At 44.1% G+C, this 16,009-nt stretch overlaps 1 protein-coding gene across 3 annotated transcripts; it reads left to right on the top strand.

Annotated features, from left to right (window-relative positions):
- The first annotated feature begins 392 nt into the window (after positions 1-392).
- On the top strand, positions 393-14,506 carry LOC146578936 (uncharacterized). Of its 3 annotated transcripts, none has more exons than XM_085259756.1 (4): positions 393-590; positions 2,334-2,563; positions 4,226-5,281; positions 8,325-14,506. In XM_085259756.1, exons 2-4 carry the CDS (start codon positions 2,447-2,449, stop codon positions 8,370-8,372), a joined length of 1,221 nt encoding a protein of 406 aa, XP_085115882.1. In that variant the 5' UTR covers positions 393-590; positions 2,334-2,446; the 3' UTR covers positions 8,373-14,506. The 3 variants fall into 3 exon arrangements, with proteins under 3 accessions (XP_085115882.1, XP_085115891.1, XP_085115901.1); XM_085259765.1 differs by lacking the exon at positions 393-590 and adding an exon at positions 810-928; XM_085259775.1 differs by lacking the exon at positions 393-590 and adding an exon at positions 1,038-1,687.
- Positions 14,507-16,009: the final 1,503 nt, after the last annotated feature.

Raw genomic sequence — 16,009 nt, 5'->3', positions numbered from 1 at the left:
CCCTCCCCCCTCCCTCGCTCCCTTCACTCTGTCGCAAGAGCGACGCACGTATCCGTTCATAACCTCCGCCATTATTCATCACCCCCTACCCCCTCCCTCTCCCCCGTCCTTCTCCTTTCTTCCCATGGTGCCGTTTTTTTTCCTTTCCTCGAGCTCGTCTCTTTTTCCCACCCCTGCAGGGTCTCCACAGAGCTGCTTCCTCCTCGCCTCACCCGGGCTAATTTAACGCCTCTCTCTCTCTCTCTCTGTGTGTGTCTCTCTCCCTGCCTCGCACTGGCTTGTGCCAAGCCCAGGTGATTATCCATCCGCCCCCCGTTATCCGTTACCCCCCTCCTCCTCCTCCTCCCCCCCCCCCCCTCCATTCCTCCTCCTCCTCTCCTCGGTACCAACAGACCGACAAATCCCTCCCGGTGCTCCTTTCTCCCCCCTACCCCTCCTCTCCTCTCCTTTCCTCTCTCTCTCTGTCTCCTTCCCGCCAGCCATGATCCGTGGCGGGCTAATTCCCAGACGGTCTTCTTCCTCTTCTCCTCCTTCCTCCTCTTCTTCTCATCACCCTCTTCCTCCACCACCTCCTCCTCCTCGCGGGCCCGGTAAGTAGCAGCAGCAGCAAGCGCCGTCCATCTTCTCGTTTACTCCTCCTCTCTCTGTCGGACTGCATGCTGTGTTCACGGTATTTACCGCTCGTTATCGAGTCTGGCTATTTTTTTTTTTTTTGATTGACCCCCCTCCCCCCCAACACTCACCCTCCCCCCTCCCTCTCCTCCTTCTTCCCTCCTTCCTTTTCCTTTCTCGTGCTGTGCCGGGGGAGGGGGGGGGGAAGGAGGGGAGGTGTTAATGTGTCGCGTGGGAGAGCCGTTTTCCCCCCTCGCGGCCGGTGGCCACCATGACCTTCTGTCGGAGCTCGCGCCAGCCCGGTTGACCAGACAGGGTAATTAGTTACGCCTCGGGGGAGTGGGAGAGTGGTGGTGGTGAGGAAGGGGGGGGGGGGGATGTTGCGAGAGACACACACACACAGACACACACAGGCTTGACGTACACACTGGCTGCGCACGCAGAGCAGAGCGCACGGACGCACACACACATTTGAGGCTGCACACATTCAATTCTTTTCACATAGACATGCACACACACACACACACACACAGGGACACAATTTCAGTCTCTTTCTTTCTCCATGCAAACACATTTTCAAGCTCACACATTTGCAGCCCGTTTATTCTGCACACGCTCACAAACGACAATGACTCCTTTACAGTTGGACTTAACCATTTGTGTGTGAGTTTGTGCGTGTGCACACCGAGAGGTCAGAGGTCACTTATAATCAGATTATTCCACCCTTTCTGATATTTCGAGGCCTCTGCTTGGACCTGAGATCTGCCTTACGTGAACTTTTTTGCCTATTGAGTGCCCTCCGTGGAAGCACTGGGGTCACGACCTGGCCTTGAAACCGACGCTGACGAGCTACAAATAGAGGCCTCAGTTCACTCGATGTCGGATGTTGCGGTGTCCCTGGTGGGGATTCGGCGCTTGCTTGCTCAAGGGCACGTCATCACCTGAGGAAAAGGGAATTCCACAAAGGAAGACGAAGAAGATGGCAGCTTGTTCTTTGTTTCCTCTTTTGTTTGCAGCCTTGTGTCATCGCCATCTCCATATAAAAGACAAGACGTAGCCACCGTGATGTCACCAGGTAGTTTGTTGGAGCGTTTTGTGCGCTGCCATCATGGTTTTTGAAACCAAGTGAGCTGTTGATGTGATGATTTTGAGGAGAGCTTATTCTCGACTAAATTTCCTATAATTTTTAAAATTCATTAGGAAAGCATTAGCCGAAGTCAGACATCGAGTTAGAATCAGACTTCTACACAGTTAGACTTCTTTTTGCAGCTATGAGCAGTCGCTCCCTGCCGAACCTCAGAGGGAATGCAGGCTTAAGGGATTTCCCCTCGCTTACTGTCACAGGATAGTCGGTCTTTCATGTCCTCTGACGGCTTTACTTTCTGGGTTTACTTTCAGATTAGATGTGAATAACTGAGGGTAATGGCCTGCCGACTTAACTGACCAATCAATCAGCTACATTAAAATACTCTCTGTAGATCATTTGTCAAATCAAATTAAATCAAATCACTTTTATTGTCACATCACATGTGCAGGTACATTGGTACAGTACATGTGAGTGAAATTCTTGTGTGCGAGCTTCACAAGCAACAGAGTTGTGCATTTGTGGGACTAAAACCACAGAAAATCTTGTTGCTGAGCCTGAAAAAGATGATCCACGAGAGTGAGGGTTTTCTTTATTGAATGCAGCACCTTCACCTGACTTTTCTTTTTACTTTCAGAGCAAAACGTGGCGACCACGCAGAACTAACTAGCTTCCTGTGCAACAAAGCCCACCTGAGTGTGTGTGAGTGAGTGTGTGTGTGCGCTTGTATGTATATGTGTGCGTGAGGTCATGTCGGGCATGACGAGTGGCGTGTGTGTGGACAGTGACCTCTCCTCGATGCTCCAGAGAAGCTCAGCCCCCTCGCACCATCACCCAAATCACCATGGCTACGGTGGACAGGGACAGGTGAGTTGACGTGTAAACTTTTGCATCCATGTTGGTCTCCCAGTGCAGGGCTGCAGAATCAGCGGGTGAAGCGAAGGTTAAATCAAATTAAATTTAGAAGGTTCCTGTTGAAACTGGCCTCGGGTCATTGCCAAAAACTCAATTAGATCATCCAGGTAGGCATCAATTACAGAACCCACCGCTGCTCTGCTGCGAGGGCGCCGATCTCAGGGTCAGCTGGTCGATTGTTCGGTCAATACGCTTTCTCATTAGTCCAATCCACTGCGTTACTTTCAAAGAACGAAACAAGCCTTTTAAGGATTGATCCATTAGCTGTGAAAATGACCCCCACATTTTCACAGCTAGGGGGGGACTGCCAGCTTAATTAATGCTCACATTTACAGAACTTTTACTTTTCAGTTTCCTTCTTGTCACTCTGCTCCAGAGAATACAGCGACGGTGTGGTCAGACCAACTGCAAAATAAATGTTTCCTGCAGTGAGACGACAGACGAAGTCTAGGCAAAAATGGATTTACTACAAAGACAGAATGTGGTACTGTTCATTAAGAGTTGTACTTTGGAATAAAGTAGTTCTTAGATTGGCTCTCATGAACGAATGTTTGTAGGCAAATAATAGAGATGAATAAAACTGCACTGGTGAATACAGCGGATATTTCTTTGTGAGCTGTGAAGGAAGGAAAACGTGGAACAGATCTGTGCAACAGTATTTGCTCCCTTCCAGATTTTGTAGCGATTTGCATATATGTCTTGGATTTTTTTTTAGATTCGATTAGATAAAACTTTATTAATCCCTCTGGGAAATTCGGTAAATCGTTTAGATTTAATGTCAATATTAGACAAAGATAGCCTGAGTAAATACAAAACACAGTTTTTAAATGATGGTTTCATTTATTAAGGAAAAAAGCTATCCAAACCCACTAGTTCCTTTGTGAAAAGTAATTGTTCTCTAAACCAGGGGTCCCCAATCCCAGTCCGCGAGGGCTGGTATCCCTGCAGGTTTTAGATAACACCCTGGGTCAACGCACCTGAATCACACGATTAGTTCATTACCAGGCCTCTGGAGAACTTCAAGACATGTTGAGAAGGTAATTCATCCATTTAAATCAGCTGTGATGGAACAAGGACATATCTAAAACCTGCAGGGACACCGGCCCTCGTGGACTGGGATTGGGGACCCCTGCTCTAAACAGTACCTGGTTGTTCCACCCTTGGCAGCAACGACTGCAATGCCAATGAGTCTTACGTGTCATGGTGGAGGAATTTTGGCACACTTTTACTCTGCAGCATTGTTTTAATTCAGCCACACTGGAATGTTTTCAAGCATGAGCAGCCTGTTTAAGGTCATGCCACAGCAGCTCAATCTGGACTTTGGCTAGGCCACTCCAACACCTTCATTTTGGTTTTGTTGGGCAATTCAAAGGTGGACTTGTTGGTGTGTAGCCAGCTTTTAGCAGTCGTCATTAGGCATAGTATCAACTCTGTCGCCTTGGTGTTTGCTGATATTTGAGGCTCCATTAACAGGTGAACCGCTCTGTCCTTTGTATTTTGCTCCATGAAGACAGCTCTGCCCACCAACCTCCCTGTAAAGCCACTTTATTTGTGTGCTTTTTTAAATTGATTATGGCTGGTATTGATAACAGTGATTGGTGCTATGTCCTGCAGGTGTCGGGCCTGGCTCCCATGCTGGACTACACTACAGAGATGGATCGGTACCGCTCCTCCATCGCCAGTTTCTACAAGACCAACGTCAATATGAACATGAACGTTACAAACTTCCCTCAGTCAGCCAAACTGGCCGCCCGCTTGGCCGCGGCCGCCCCCATCTTCCCTCCCACCGCTGCCAGACTTGGGGCTATGGCGACGACGCCCTGGGGTTGCCACGACAACATGAACATGAACATGAACCACCCGGCGGCAATGTTCTGGGGCCGACCTAAACCCGTGGCGGCCACGCCGACGCACCACCCCCACCACCATCATCACCCCTCTGCGACGCCGGGTCACATGACATCCTCGCACCCCCATAGTACCAGTATGCACCAGAGCAGCAGCAGTGGGTCGGGAGGGGGAGGAGGTGGTGGGAGCAGTGACGGTGGAGGGGCTGAGAAACACGGACACACTGCCTCACTTCCTGTTTCACAGGGAACGGCACACCATCACGCCATGGCATCAAGCAACGGGAACTTCCTTCCTGGATACAGTGGCGGAACAGACTGTGGCGTCATGAACAAGCAGGGACACACCCACGCGGACATGATAGGCCTATCAGAGGGTGGCAGCTGCAACGGAGGAGGGGTTATGGGTGGCAGCTTCCTGGGGGGGCTGGGACTACCTCCCGGGGTCATTGTTATGGCAATGGGGTCAGCAGGGGGCGGGATCTCAGACGCTAGCAGCGCCTTTCAGATGACAGGCGGCCAGCGGGCGCTAACAGACTGCCAGCAGCATGCCAACTCCTCCCCCTGCCCCTCCTCCTCTTCGCCCCCATCATCAGGCGTGACAGCGGCGGCCGTTTCCTTGTCGTCATCATCATCTTCGTCATCCGGGACGGTGGCTAAAAGAAAGAGGAAGCGGTGTGGCGTGTGCGGGCCGTGCAGGCGGCTCATCAACTGTGGCGTCTGCTCATCGTGCCGCAACAGGAAGACGGGTCACCAGATCTGCAAGTTCAGAAAGTGCGAGGAGCTGAAGAAGAAGCCGGGGGGAGGAGGGGGGGTGCTGGAGGTGAGTTCATGCACGCACACGCACGCATACACACGTGCACACGCACAGCATTGGCTGGACGTTAGCAAATGTATGTCTCATCTTCTCTTTCTTCTGTGTGTGTGCGCATCTCTGTCTGTGTGTATGTGTGCATCTCGGTGTGCGTGTGTGTCTCGGTGTGTGTCCTGGCTCACTTAACCCAGATCACTGGCAGTGATGCTCGAGCTGGAAGGCATCGCTCACCCTGCTGAGTGTGTGTGTGTGTGAGTGCTGTGCAGATGGTGGGTGGTGAAATGTGAGAGCTCGGTCCCTGCTGAGGTCTGGCAAGCCGCCAGCAGACACACACACACACACACACACACCAACACTGATTCACAGTGATAAAGCGGCCAGGCAAGAGGGAGGGAACGGCGAATATTTATGTGATCTACCACTGCTGTGTGCGTGCGTGTGTATAAGAGTGTGTGAGCGCAATAAGAATTAGTGGCGATCAATAATTCTTTGACACCAGCATTCGACCTCACTGATGACTCTATATATCTCTCTCCCTTTCTCTCTCTCACACACACACGCACACGCACTTCCTGTGGGAATCGCTACAAACTATCACTAATTATTCCCTCATCTGCACACATGTGCTGTGAGGACACGCGCTGAAACACTGTGTGTGTGTGTGATGGGAAGAGAGTGAATTAGCAGCCATAATCTTCCTCAATTACACGCTAATTGGACCTGTGGAGGCTAACGGCAAGTGACAGCGGCGTGTGTGTGTGTGTGTTACAAAGTATGTGAATGTTTGTGAGGGCAACTCTCTCTCTCCCTCTCTGTGTGTGTGTCAGCAGGTGGTTTCACACTCTTGCCTCATTCTTTCCGCTCTCTTTGATGTCGACCTGACAAACTCTCAGCCTGGCACCAAGTTTACTCTGTGAGATGAACAGCAAAGCACCCTGGGTAGTTTTCTCCACCTTTCTCTGCAGCAGGATAACCTGTCAGAGCCCATAGCAAACTGGCCACTAACTTCAAAGTGATTTCAAAACCAGTCACAGCTGATTTCAGTGCACTCGATGCAACATATGCAAGGATATCATACCCCGCATATGTAGGCGTCGTCACTTTTAAGAAGTCCAGTTTTGAAGCCTTAATTTCAACTTCATGTCCATCGTCATGTTGGCGGTTGTGGAGCTAGAAGCGACCATATTTGGATGAGAGGATGTAATTGAGTTATCAGTTAACTGTGCTAATTAGTGAGTGTCACTGACCAAAACTGAAGCACAGACTTCTTCGATGGTCAACTCTTAGCAGGTAGGGTGACCACATGTCCCTCATTACGCAGAATTTATGGTTCGAGTCTAAGGATGGCCCTTCTACCTGCAGTGGCGCCAGTGTACAAATAAGTGGTACAACTGGTCTGTGGGCCATTCTTGCTTGTTTTGTTGGTCCGTTAGCCAGCCAAAGAGAAGAGTGAAGTTATAAAATACAAAGAGAGATCATGGCAGCGGTGGAAACTTTTCATTGTTTTTTACACTCGGTTTCACTTCAAACATTTTTCTATTCACGGAGTGAGCAGAGAAGGGTTTTCAACCGCAGACGTGCTCCCATCCTGGCCTCCAAAATCCTAACTACAGATTGCTACCATATGACATTTGCATCTGCCAAATGCTAATTGGTTGACAAGTAGGTCAGAATAGGACAGGAGCAACAGGAGTTCACCAGGAATGGGAGAACTGTGAAAAAACCCCATCGAAGATTAAAAAAGAAAAAACAAACAAAAAACCCCCCAGCAATGTAACAATTATGCAGATTGAAAAATTATGCTTCAAGTGAGACTGCACAACATCTTAAACATCTTACAAAAACCTCCCACATTTTGACTGGTTCTGCACTTTTCTACGCCTTCTTTTACCCAGAGCATATGAAGGGAAAGCATTTTATTATAGTCACATGAAACTTAGCCAGTTTAATACTGAGCTCATATTTTGTTGAATATGATGGAAACCACCATAAAGGAAATGAAGTGGTAGTATATTCTGAGAAGTAACATTTTTGTCTTTCAGGTTTTTTTCTTAAACATATTTTTCAGTTTCACACTGAAGAAGAGTACATGTGTCATAGGTGGTTAAAAATAGCGAAATTGTCACATATGGCTCTGTCAATCTACAATGTATCGCTACTGAAAACCACAGACCACTGACCATACAGAATTGCAGCTGTACAGGGGTGTATAAAGACTATTTCATGGACCATAAAAGAAACTTATTATCTTACTATCTTATTAAAAGATCGAAAGCAACAGGAAAAGTTGCATTGAAATATATTAGTCTATTACGACTATATTAATCATCAGATAATTGCAATAATATCCTCCAAAAGGCTCAAAGAGATCAAACAGTCCAAATGTAGCGGAGCTGAACCTGTGTCGCCAACCATCTCTCAAAGAGGCCACACCCCCAAAAATGCTGGGGACTGTTTCATTATTGGGGTCACCTTTTAATTTATATTAAAGAACTTGTTTTTACATGCTTTCCCTTTACAGATGAATACTTTACTTTGTGACTGGTGGCTCTTCTTTCAACAAACCCTCTTTTTTTTAAGATTATCTCAGTATTAAACTAAACCAGTGATAGTTTGTGTATCCACACAGTCAAAGAGATTTGCTGTTTTTCGAAGTTAATTTATATCCCAAACCCCAAATTATAATGAAATTAAACTTTATCACAAGGTGACAAGACAGGAAATCTATATTGACTCTATGAAGTTCTGCTGGCAGCTTTTCAGAGGAAGGAGAGTATAGTCGCAGCAGACCGACTTTGATCTACAGCCTGCATCACTGCGGATGTGTTTACCCACACAAACGGTTCAAGAAACACAGCAGAAACTGCGAGCCAGCGTTGATGCTGATGTGATCCAATATTTACAATTTAACTGAAAAAAAGTCAAAGGTAAAAGACTAAGATTCAGGAAAGAAATAGTAGAAACAGACATTTAGGTGTGTATTTATTTTGTCATTTCGATTTTACTGTCAGTTTTCCTATGTCTCACGCCACATTTTGTCTCCTATTCTTAGCGGCCTCCCTCTGTCCCAGCCAGTGAGGCATTTCGTTGGTTCTTCTAGCCTTCCCTCCACCAACAGAACCAAAATCTGGAGGCCTAGCAGGAAGTCACCATCACACGGACTGCAAAATCAGCAAAAGGACTACAACCTCTGGAACTGAAATTGATTCTCTGCGACAGGATTACAATTTCATACTGTATGGATGACAGTTCCCAGACTGAGACTATTCCCACCTCAGCTGGAACAGGGAGTAGCTAGACAGAAGGAGAGGAAGAGGGGGCAGTTTGGTCACAGGCAACCGGACTTGGCCAATTGATGTGGTGATGCCATAATTGCATGTTTTTCCCAAGATTGTGTAAAGGTAAATTTATAAATCAATTCTTAAAAAGGCGCACACAGAATGTCCAGACCGTAGCAAGCAAACTGGCTAGAACAGATACTAGTCTGTATTTGTACTGGCTAAACAAACTTGTTCCAGACCTCTAAATTGTCTATCACTCCTCCTGTTTGCTTTTCTTAACAAACAGTTCAGGCCTTGACTATTGAAAGGATAGGCCGCTAAGTAGCCACATAAAAATAATCTATAAATTCTGTAGCTCTAATCTATTACATAAAAATTTCGAAAAGCTCAGGTTGTTCCATTGCAAGCTTGACTGGATGAATATCGAAACATTAACGGTTCTCTTATGGCTTACTCATAGAGTTGCAATCAATTCAAAGACTAGTGCTGGAACAAAGCTGCCACTATGTCTATGTCTGTAGCTAGGCTGTTCTTAAAATTACATGAAATTGTATCAAAACGACATCTTTGAGGGTATATGAAATCTGACATCTACTGGTGAAAATGCAAGAGTATTGCCCTGTACCTCTACTTTTAGCAGTTCTTTGTGTCAAGATCTAATCCACTTTTTATGGACTGATTTTTAGACTTTCTTTCATTGGGTCTCAGCCTTATAGGTAGGGTAAGGATCTCGGATGCTGCTCTTTTGCATCAAAAGCAGCCAGCTGTGGTGGTTTGAGCATCTAATTAGAGATTCCCTCTGAGTACTGTCCTTTGGAAGGTTCCAGTACAATCCAAGCTCGAAGGAGCCATGCAGATTGTAGATCCCATTTCAGCCAAGAGAAAACTGGGAACTCCCACGGGTAACTGAAAAATGTTGCAGACATTGGGAGAATAATACCCTGCATAGTTTGCTATCAATGCAACCTGACCCCGAAAAACAGAAAATAGAGGCATGGCATCAAAGATCAATAAGCCAACAGCAGAGAGAGTGTTCTGTACCTGCTTTCAACAGTAAATGTTAGATTTGGGAAATTGGGCTTCTTTGTAAGCTTGACCAGATGTTTTGGCCAGATGTTCCGGTCACGTGATTGCTCTGGCAAAAGCGGGTGGTGTTATCAATAAGGTAGATTATCCATTTCAGATCCCAGTATGGACCTCAACATGAAGTTTACCTTAGCCTGGTGTACCTCATGTAGCCTTGATTTAAAAATGTCTGAAAATAAAAGAAGAAAAAGGAAGGAAAAAGGCAATCAAAGCAGTGTTTTTGTAAGTTCCAGAACAGTCTTGACAATCTCATTCACATAAACATGTATTAATTACATAGAAATCATTTTAAGTGCCAACATTGTAACCGTTTTATCCATTTCCTCTAATGTGTTATGTAGCTTTTCTGTAAAGGTCCATCAAGTCACAAAGCCCAAAGTCCACACCAAAGGAAGGTAGTCTCTCCCAGAAGAAGAAAAGCCCAGTTTGTAGCATAGGATTTCCTGTTGTTACTTATAAACATCATTCTGAAATAACAATATATGCCAGTTTGGTCCTGTTAAACTAATGACAATGGATTACTCTCACTGTAATCCCCCTGACACTAGGAAAATCATGTAGCTAACATTACCTCACCTCTGACTGGCCACCCACAGGAAAGAGCTTTCTGGAAATAATCTTCAGTAAATATAAGAAATTATACAAACTTTAGTACCAAATGTAAACCAGTAAACAGATTTCATGAAATTCAGCAATCTTGCTGACAAACATATTTTGCTAAGAGAAAAAGTATTATGTTAATAGTGACATTATTGCAAGGACGCTTTGTGTACTGTGCAATGTAGCAACTTTTTTCTTTTTTCTTTTTCCATAACACTTATATTACCAGGAAGTAAAACAATTGAGATGAAACATCTCTTTCTGGCTTCCTGGATTTTGTGAGAGTGTCCTTATCCTAAACAGGGAGCATAAGTCTAGCCTGGTTTTCAGTTATGGCAATTATGACAAAACCATAGTTCTCAGAGAAAAGCTGTTCAAACATGGGGAGAACATGCAACAGGGCTTACCACTGAAGCATCGTGCTGACGTGCTTTTATAGAAGACTGTTCTTGTTCTGGGTCAAGGTCCAAACTCCTTAATCTGGATTTCTTTTATGAATAACATATCTTTAAGGTATGTAAGCGGTGTTCACATAAACATCCAAGACATTACCAGTGAAAAGCTGATTGTCTGAAAGTTCGAAGTAAATAGAAAAAATAACTATACCGGATTAAATTGGCTACTCTTCCTTTCAGGGTGTTCAAATTCATGTGCAGCCCAACATGGCTTAGGTTGCATAGTGGAAGTCATCCTCTAACCCCTCAGGACCCTGCCTCGGGATGTTGGAGCAGAACTCTGCATTGGCAGCCTGACACCTGAGAGTGAACTCAGGGTGCACAACACACAGTTTGCCATAATATCAACTAGCATGGTAGTAGAACTCCTGATCTGACCTTTGAGCTTCAATTCTTCCACATTCTGCTCTCTCACAGTTGCACTTTTTGATTTTAGTACATAAAGTATAATTTTGGTCAGCTGTAGTCTTGCTGTCTTGAGATGTCCGATAATGTGAACAGAAGCCGTATATATGGTATATAGTTTGTGATCATGGCACAGATTATGTATGTTTGTGTACAGCCTTCACAATCTGTGATAAAACTGTCACCTGCTTCCTCTTCTTCCTCCTCCTAGCAAACCACAAACCCCATTGTAGCCAAACCAGGAAGATTCAGGACTTAACCACAGAAACAATTACAGTCTGACCAAAACCGGATGACACGTTAACCTCAAAGGGAAAAAAAATCACCACAGAGAGGATACAAACTGACCTCAGCAGGACGTGATTCAGGACTGTTATTAAGGACTACAACTTCACCACAGTAGGACTACCACATCACTGTTATCTGTCTCTTCTGTCTACCTCCTCCTCAAGAACATTAAAGGCACCTTGATTGATTCTTATTGGGCTCTGTTCATGTTGGTACGGCATGATCTGCTTCTTAACTCTCTAGATGGTCCGGAGCTGATCTGCCTCTTGTGGAATCTGGTGTTTAGATTTTGTATTTGCAAGTGTACTCTGCTGTCTAAATGAGTCGTGAAATGTCTGAATTTATTTTATTTGTCTAGATTTAATGGAAAGTTCTCAGGGTGCAGTCACACTTCTGGTTTATATGAACTACAGTAGACTGAACACAAAACTCACTTTGTTGCATTTTTTTTACATTTGATTAAAAGGTGGCAGTTGAAGGTTTGAAATTCCTGTCTTCACTAAAAGCTTAAAATGGCAAGATGCATTTTTAGAGAAGTATGGATCAGAAAATCTGCTCTCAAGTTACACCTCCAGTCCTGAATATTCAGATCTCTAAAGTTCATATCTATGAGACCCCTGCCAGGACCTCCAAGAGAGTTCAGAACCAGTTTCTCTGTACTTGTATCTGGGCATATTGTACCACACATGGTGACCAGTAGGATCCAGAACAGAAGAACTCACCTGCAGTTTATTTGTGGCACAGAGACTCACCCTTGGATCATCTGGAGAGCTCTGAGGTTCTGAGTATAACTCTGGGACTAAAAGGAACTGAACTGAACTAAAAGATCAAATCAGAACATTACACACACACAGAAAAAAATAATGTTATTTCCAACACGTCTGTAGGCCATTGATGAGGCCCTATGAGACTTTGTGCACAAAAACCTTTATTACTGTTAACAATAATTTGTCTTATAAAATGATTGGACGGCAGAATCCACAGCCTTCTTAAAGTCTTATTTTGAAATATTATCTTCACGAATGTTGAGCAATCTGCCATCAGAAGACCTTTGATATGCCATATGGATGAAAGTACTGGGCCAACCACACATTAGGAGCTGCTCGACCATGGAAACCCATGCCATGAAGCTTCTGGTGACGTATTTTGCTGATGCTAGAGGCCTACTCTTTGTAATGTTTAAAATGTTTGTAGAGGGACGCTGCATGGCTAAGTGCTTGATTTTATACACCTGTGGCAATGGAACTGAAAAAAACCTGAATTTACTGATTAGGAAGTGTGGCCCAGCACTTTTGTCCATATGGTGTATCTGGAAACAGTCAAGAATGTTAGCCATTTCACATGTTTTCTGGGTTGGATCACATAACATTTAGAAGATTTTCATTATAACACACTCTTGTTACTTTATCACTTATCCACTCAGTAGATAAGTGATTTGTAACTAAGAAAGGAGAACATTAACTCCTGAAATACATAAATGTGATTCCAGCCAGACACTATAAAAAGGTGGATGTAGATACTGTAATGCCATCCAGTGGTTTTTGAAATCCTGGGAAAATTATTTCTAAATCCCCAGTCACGCTTGTCTACAAATGGTTCAGTGACCTGATGGCAACCTTATGGTTAGCAAAAACTTCCTTGTGATTGCTTTGGTCACTGGCAGATTGCAGTGGTCATAATTTGGATGAATGTGACAGACTTGTCTACAAACAGTAGTCAGTTACCGTCCAAGCTACAGTTAAACTGAAAAGAAGGATGCAAACTGGAACTGGATACTATTTGCCTTCATGAAACCGAACTTTTACTATAGAGGCAAACATTCTCCCTTTCTGGTTTGCTTCAAACTTTTTCAAGTTTTACTACCCTAGCAGCCTAGCAGTTAGCAAGTATTTGCAAACAAACATGAAAAATTTTAGTCAACTGTGGAATTTGGTAGCAACCAAATTTAACATCAGGAGGTTTTTGGTAGTGGACCTTTTTTTTTGCAACAGATTACACCCAGTGTGCAGCAGAAACATTGAGGAACCACTACCAACTAGTTGGGAAAAACAAATTTCCTTAGCTACCAATACAGCAAAATTGGTTGTATCACATCCAACACTGCAGACAACTCTCGAGCAAAGTGTGCATAACATCACATAAGAAACGTCGACGGGACCCTAAGTCTTTCTGCAACCCTAGCTACCACCATCTAGTGGCTTTCAGATAAATTGCAGTGTTTAGGTACTTGGGCATTGACTTCATTTTTCCAACCTGAAAATACATCCGTGTTTTATACTATGGTCCTGTGTAGCTGATCAGTACTTTGACAAAGTGGTCTTTAGGTGAAACACAAATACTGAACTATATTTTCTAACACTATATTTGTTGAATTTTGACCAGAAAGAAGAAATAACACAAGACAAAAAATAGTAATCACAACCTGATTCTTTTGTTCCACAGACAGCAAGCCCAAAAATTCCGATTTAATAAAGAAAATCTTTATTAATTTTTAATTATTTCAAAGAGCACATATTTGTGTTAATTTGTTGCAAATAATCTGACATCATCAGCATATAGCTATGTAGCTTTATGCTCAATGCATCCTCCTATTATTCCATAAATATATGAGTGTGATGCCATCATGATTGCTTGCTCTGACATGTTGACAAATCTGTACCTGACAAATATGGCGACAGCTTCTTGTAATAGAAACTGGCAGTAAAATATTTTAAATGTTTTACTTGGACGTTCACGTCCATAACAGACAGCACCACTAGTAGGTCAGAATTTCAACTTCAAAGAAAATGTCTTGATAATTACCTGATGATTTGGTGTTAAATTTGTACAAAGATTCAGGTTTCCCGCTGAATGATTCCTATTAGTTTGTTTGTGGCTGGTTTCAGTTACTACCATCAGTGTGTTGAAGTTTCTGCACCTGCCGACGTGATGGAAATACAGATTACTTTTATTTTGACGTAAGCCTAATTTATTTTTGGAGGAAAATGTTCCATTGCCTCATTGTCGGAATCAAACATCCCCTTTTTCTCAGGTTGGCTGAGGTGTTGAAGGTGTTGAGGGGGGGTTTGAGAGAGGAAGGGGGCGTTTGTTTTGTATGTGTGTCCTCCTCCTCATGTATTCTGTCTCTGTGACCTCCTCATGTGCTGAATTATAATAAAGCATTTCAAAGATTAGCTGCGAGTGTGTGACAGACACGCAGTGGATGTCAGGTGATTGCATCATACAGTATTGTTTGTAATGATGTGTGTGAGAGGGAGAGTGAGAGAGCTGGAGGGGAAGGGGGAGAGTGAGAGCAGGCAGGCATGAAAATGAACAATATGTTTTCTTGTGTTTGTGTGAAATTCTCTGCCACAAGATGGAAGCTGAGTGTGTGTCTAAGAGTGTCTATGTGTGCGCGTGGGCTTCTCATCTCAGTAATGGTGTTGCTATCAGAAAAAGAGAGAAAGACTGAAAGGCTGGTTGTCCCTGACGACAGTGTTCCGTGTTGCCTAGCAACAGCGCTAACAATGGCCCACCACCAGTGTTCTAGAATGTGGGCGTGGCCTGACAGATAGAGAGGGGTTGAGTGATAGAGGAGGGCACTTTTCTCTCAGCAGAGTTTTCAGCCCATTAATCTCGTGATAAACAGCTGTGACATGAATGATTGATGTTTATTACAGTCTGTTGCAAATCTGCGAATAAAGCAGCTTTCCTTAAATCTGTCAGAAATCTAAACAAACAAACAAACAGCATGCAAAAGGAACGCCATTACACAAAAAGAGATGACAAATCTAAAGGCACATCTACAGCTTTAAGAACCACTTCGTGCTCATGCAAAAAACAAAAAACGAAGTCTTTAAAACTCTGATGTGAATAAAATTCTGCACAGGGTTGAGGTGCAAAAGACATGGTATGCCGAAAATGACCAAATCCAAACAAAAATCATAATAATAACTGCACTATTGTACAAAAAGTCTTGATCCACTCTTCACTTCTTTATTTGCTGATAGGAAATTAGGAATTACAGCAGGTTAAAAAAGTATTGAAGAAAATATATTTCTAAAGTTGCTATTGACATGAAATTCTCACCAAAGTCAGCTACAACCCATCCCAGCTGCACACAGAAAGAAGTAGAACATAGATGTCCATAAATTATGTGTAATAATGAGGTAATAATGACGCTCACCACACAAGACTCCAAAGAAATCTCCCTGTTGGAGCTCAGTCTGGGGGGAGTTATTTGTATCTCCTTATCTTTCCTCATGTGGTACATTTTTCCATTGTTATACCTCTCTGACCTGTCTTCCCCATGTGATGTTTTGTGCAATGTATGGTTGTGTCCAAATTCATGGGCTGCATCCTCCTGAGGACCCGGCCTTCGCGGTCTACGTGGGCCGGGTCCTCAGAAGGTCGGGTAGGCCGGAAGTAAACTGCTGGGGAAATTGGACGGTCTAGCCTTCAGATTTGCGTCACCGCTGTCTCGGTGGAGTTTAATATACTCAGCCGTCTGCTCCTTGCTATCTAAAATATAACAGGACACTGGCGTAAATTTTCGACTGTCTCATACTTCTGTTTAATCAGTTTTCTGTTTGACGTTTAGTCAGCTGTGTGAAAACCAAGGAGGAACCCACCCGGGTGATTAA

The sequence above is a fragment of the Mchenga conophoros genome, linkage group LG3, assembly GCF_057382185.1.
Source record: "Mchenga conophoros isolate Kocher_MC1m ecotype Shallow Benthic linkage group LG3, M_conophoros_male_GT1.1, whole genome shotgun sequence".
Taxonomy (NCBI): domain Eukaryota; kingdom Metazoa; phylum Chordata; class Actinopteri; order Cichliformes; family Cichlidae; genus Mchenga; species Mchenga conophoros.
Note: the sequence above shows the minus strand (reverse complement) of the source record. Positions and strands in the feature narration are given on the sequence as shown.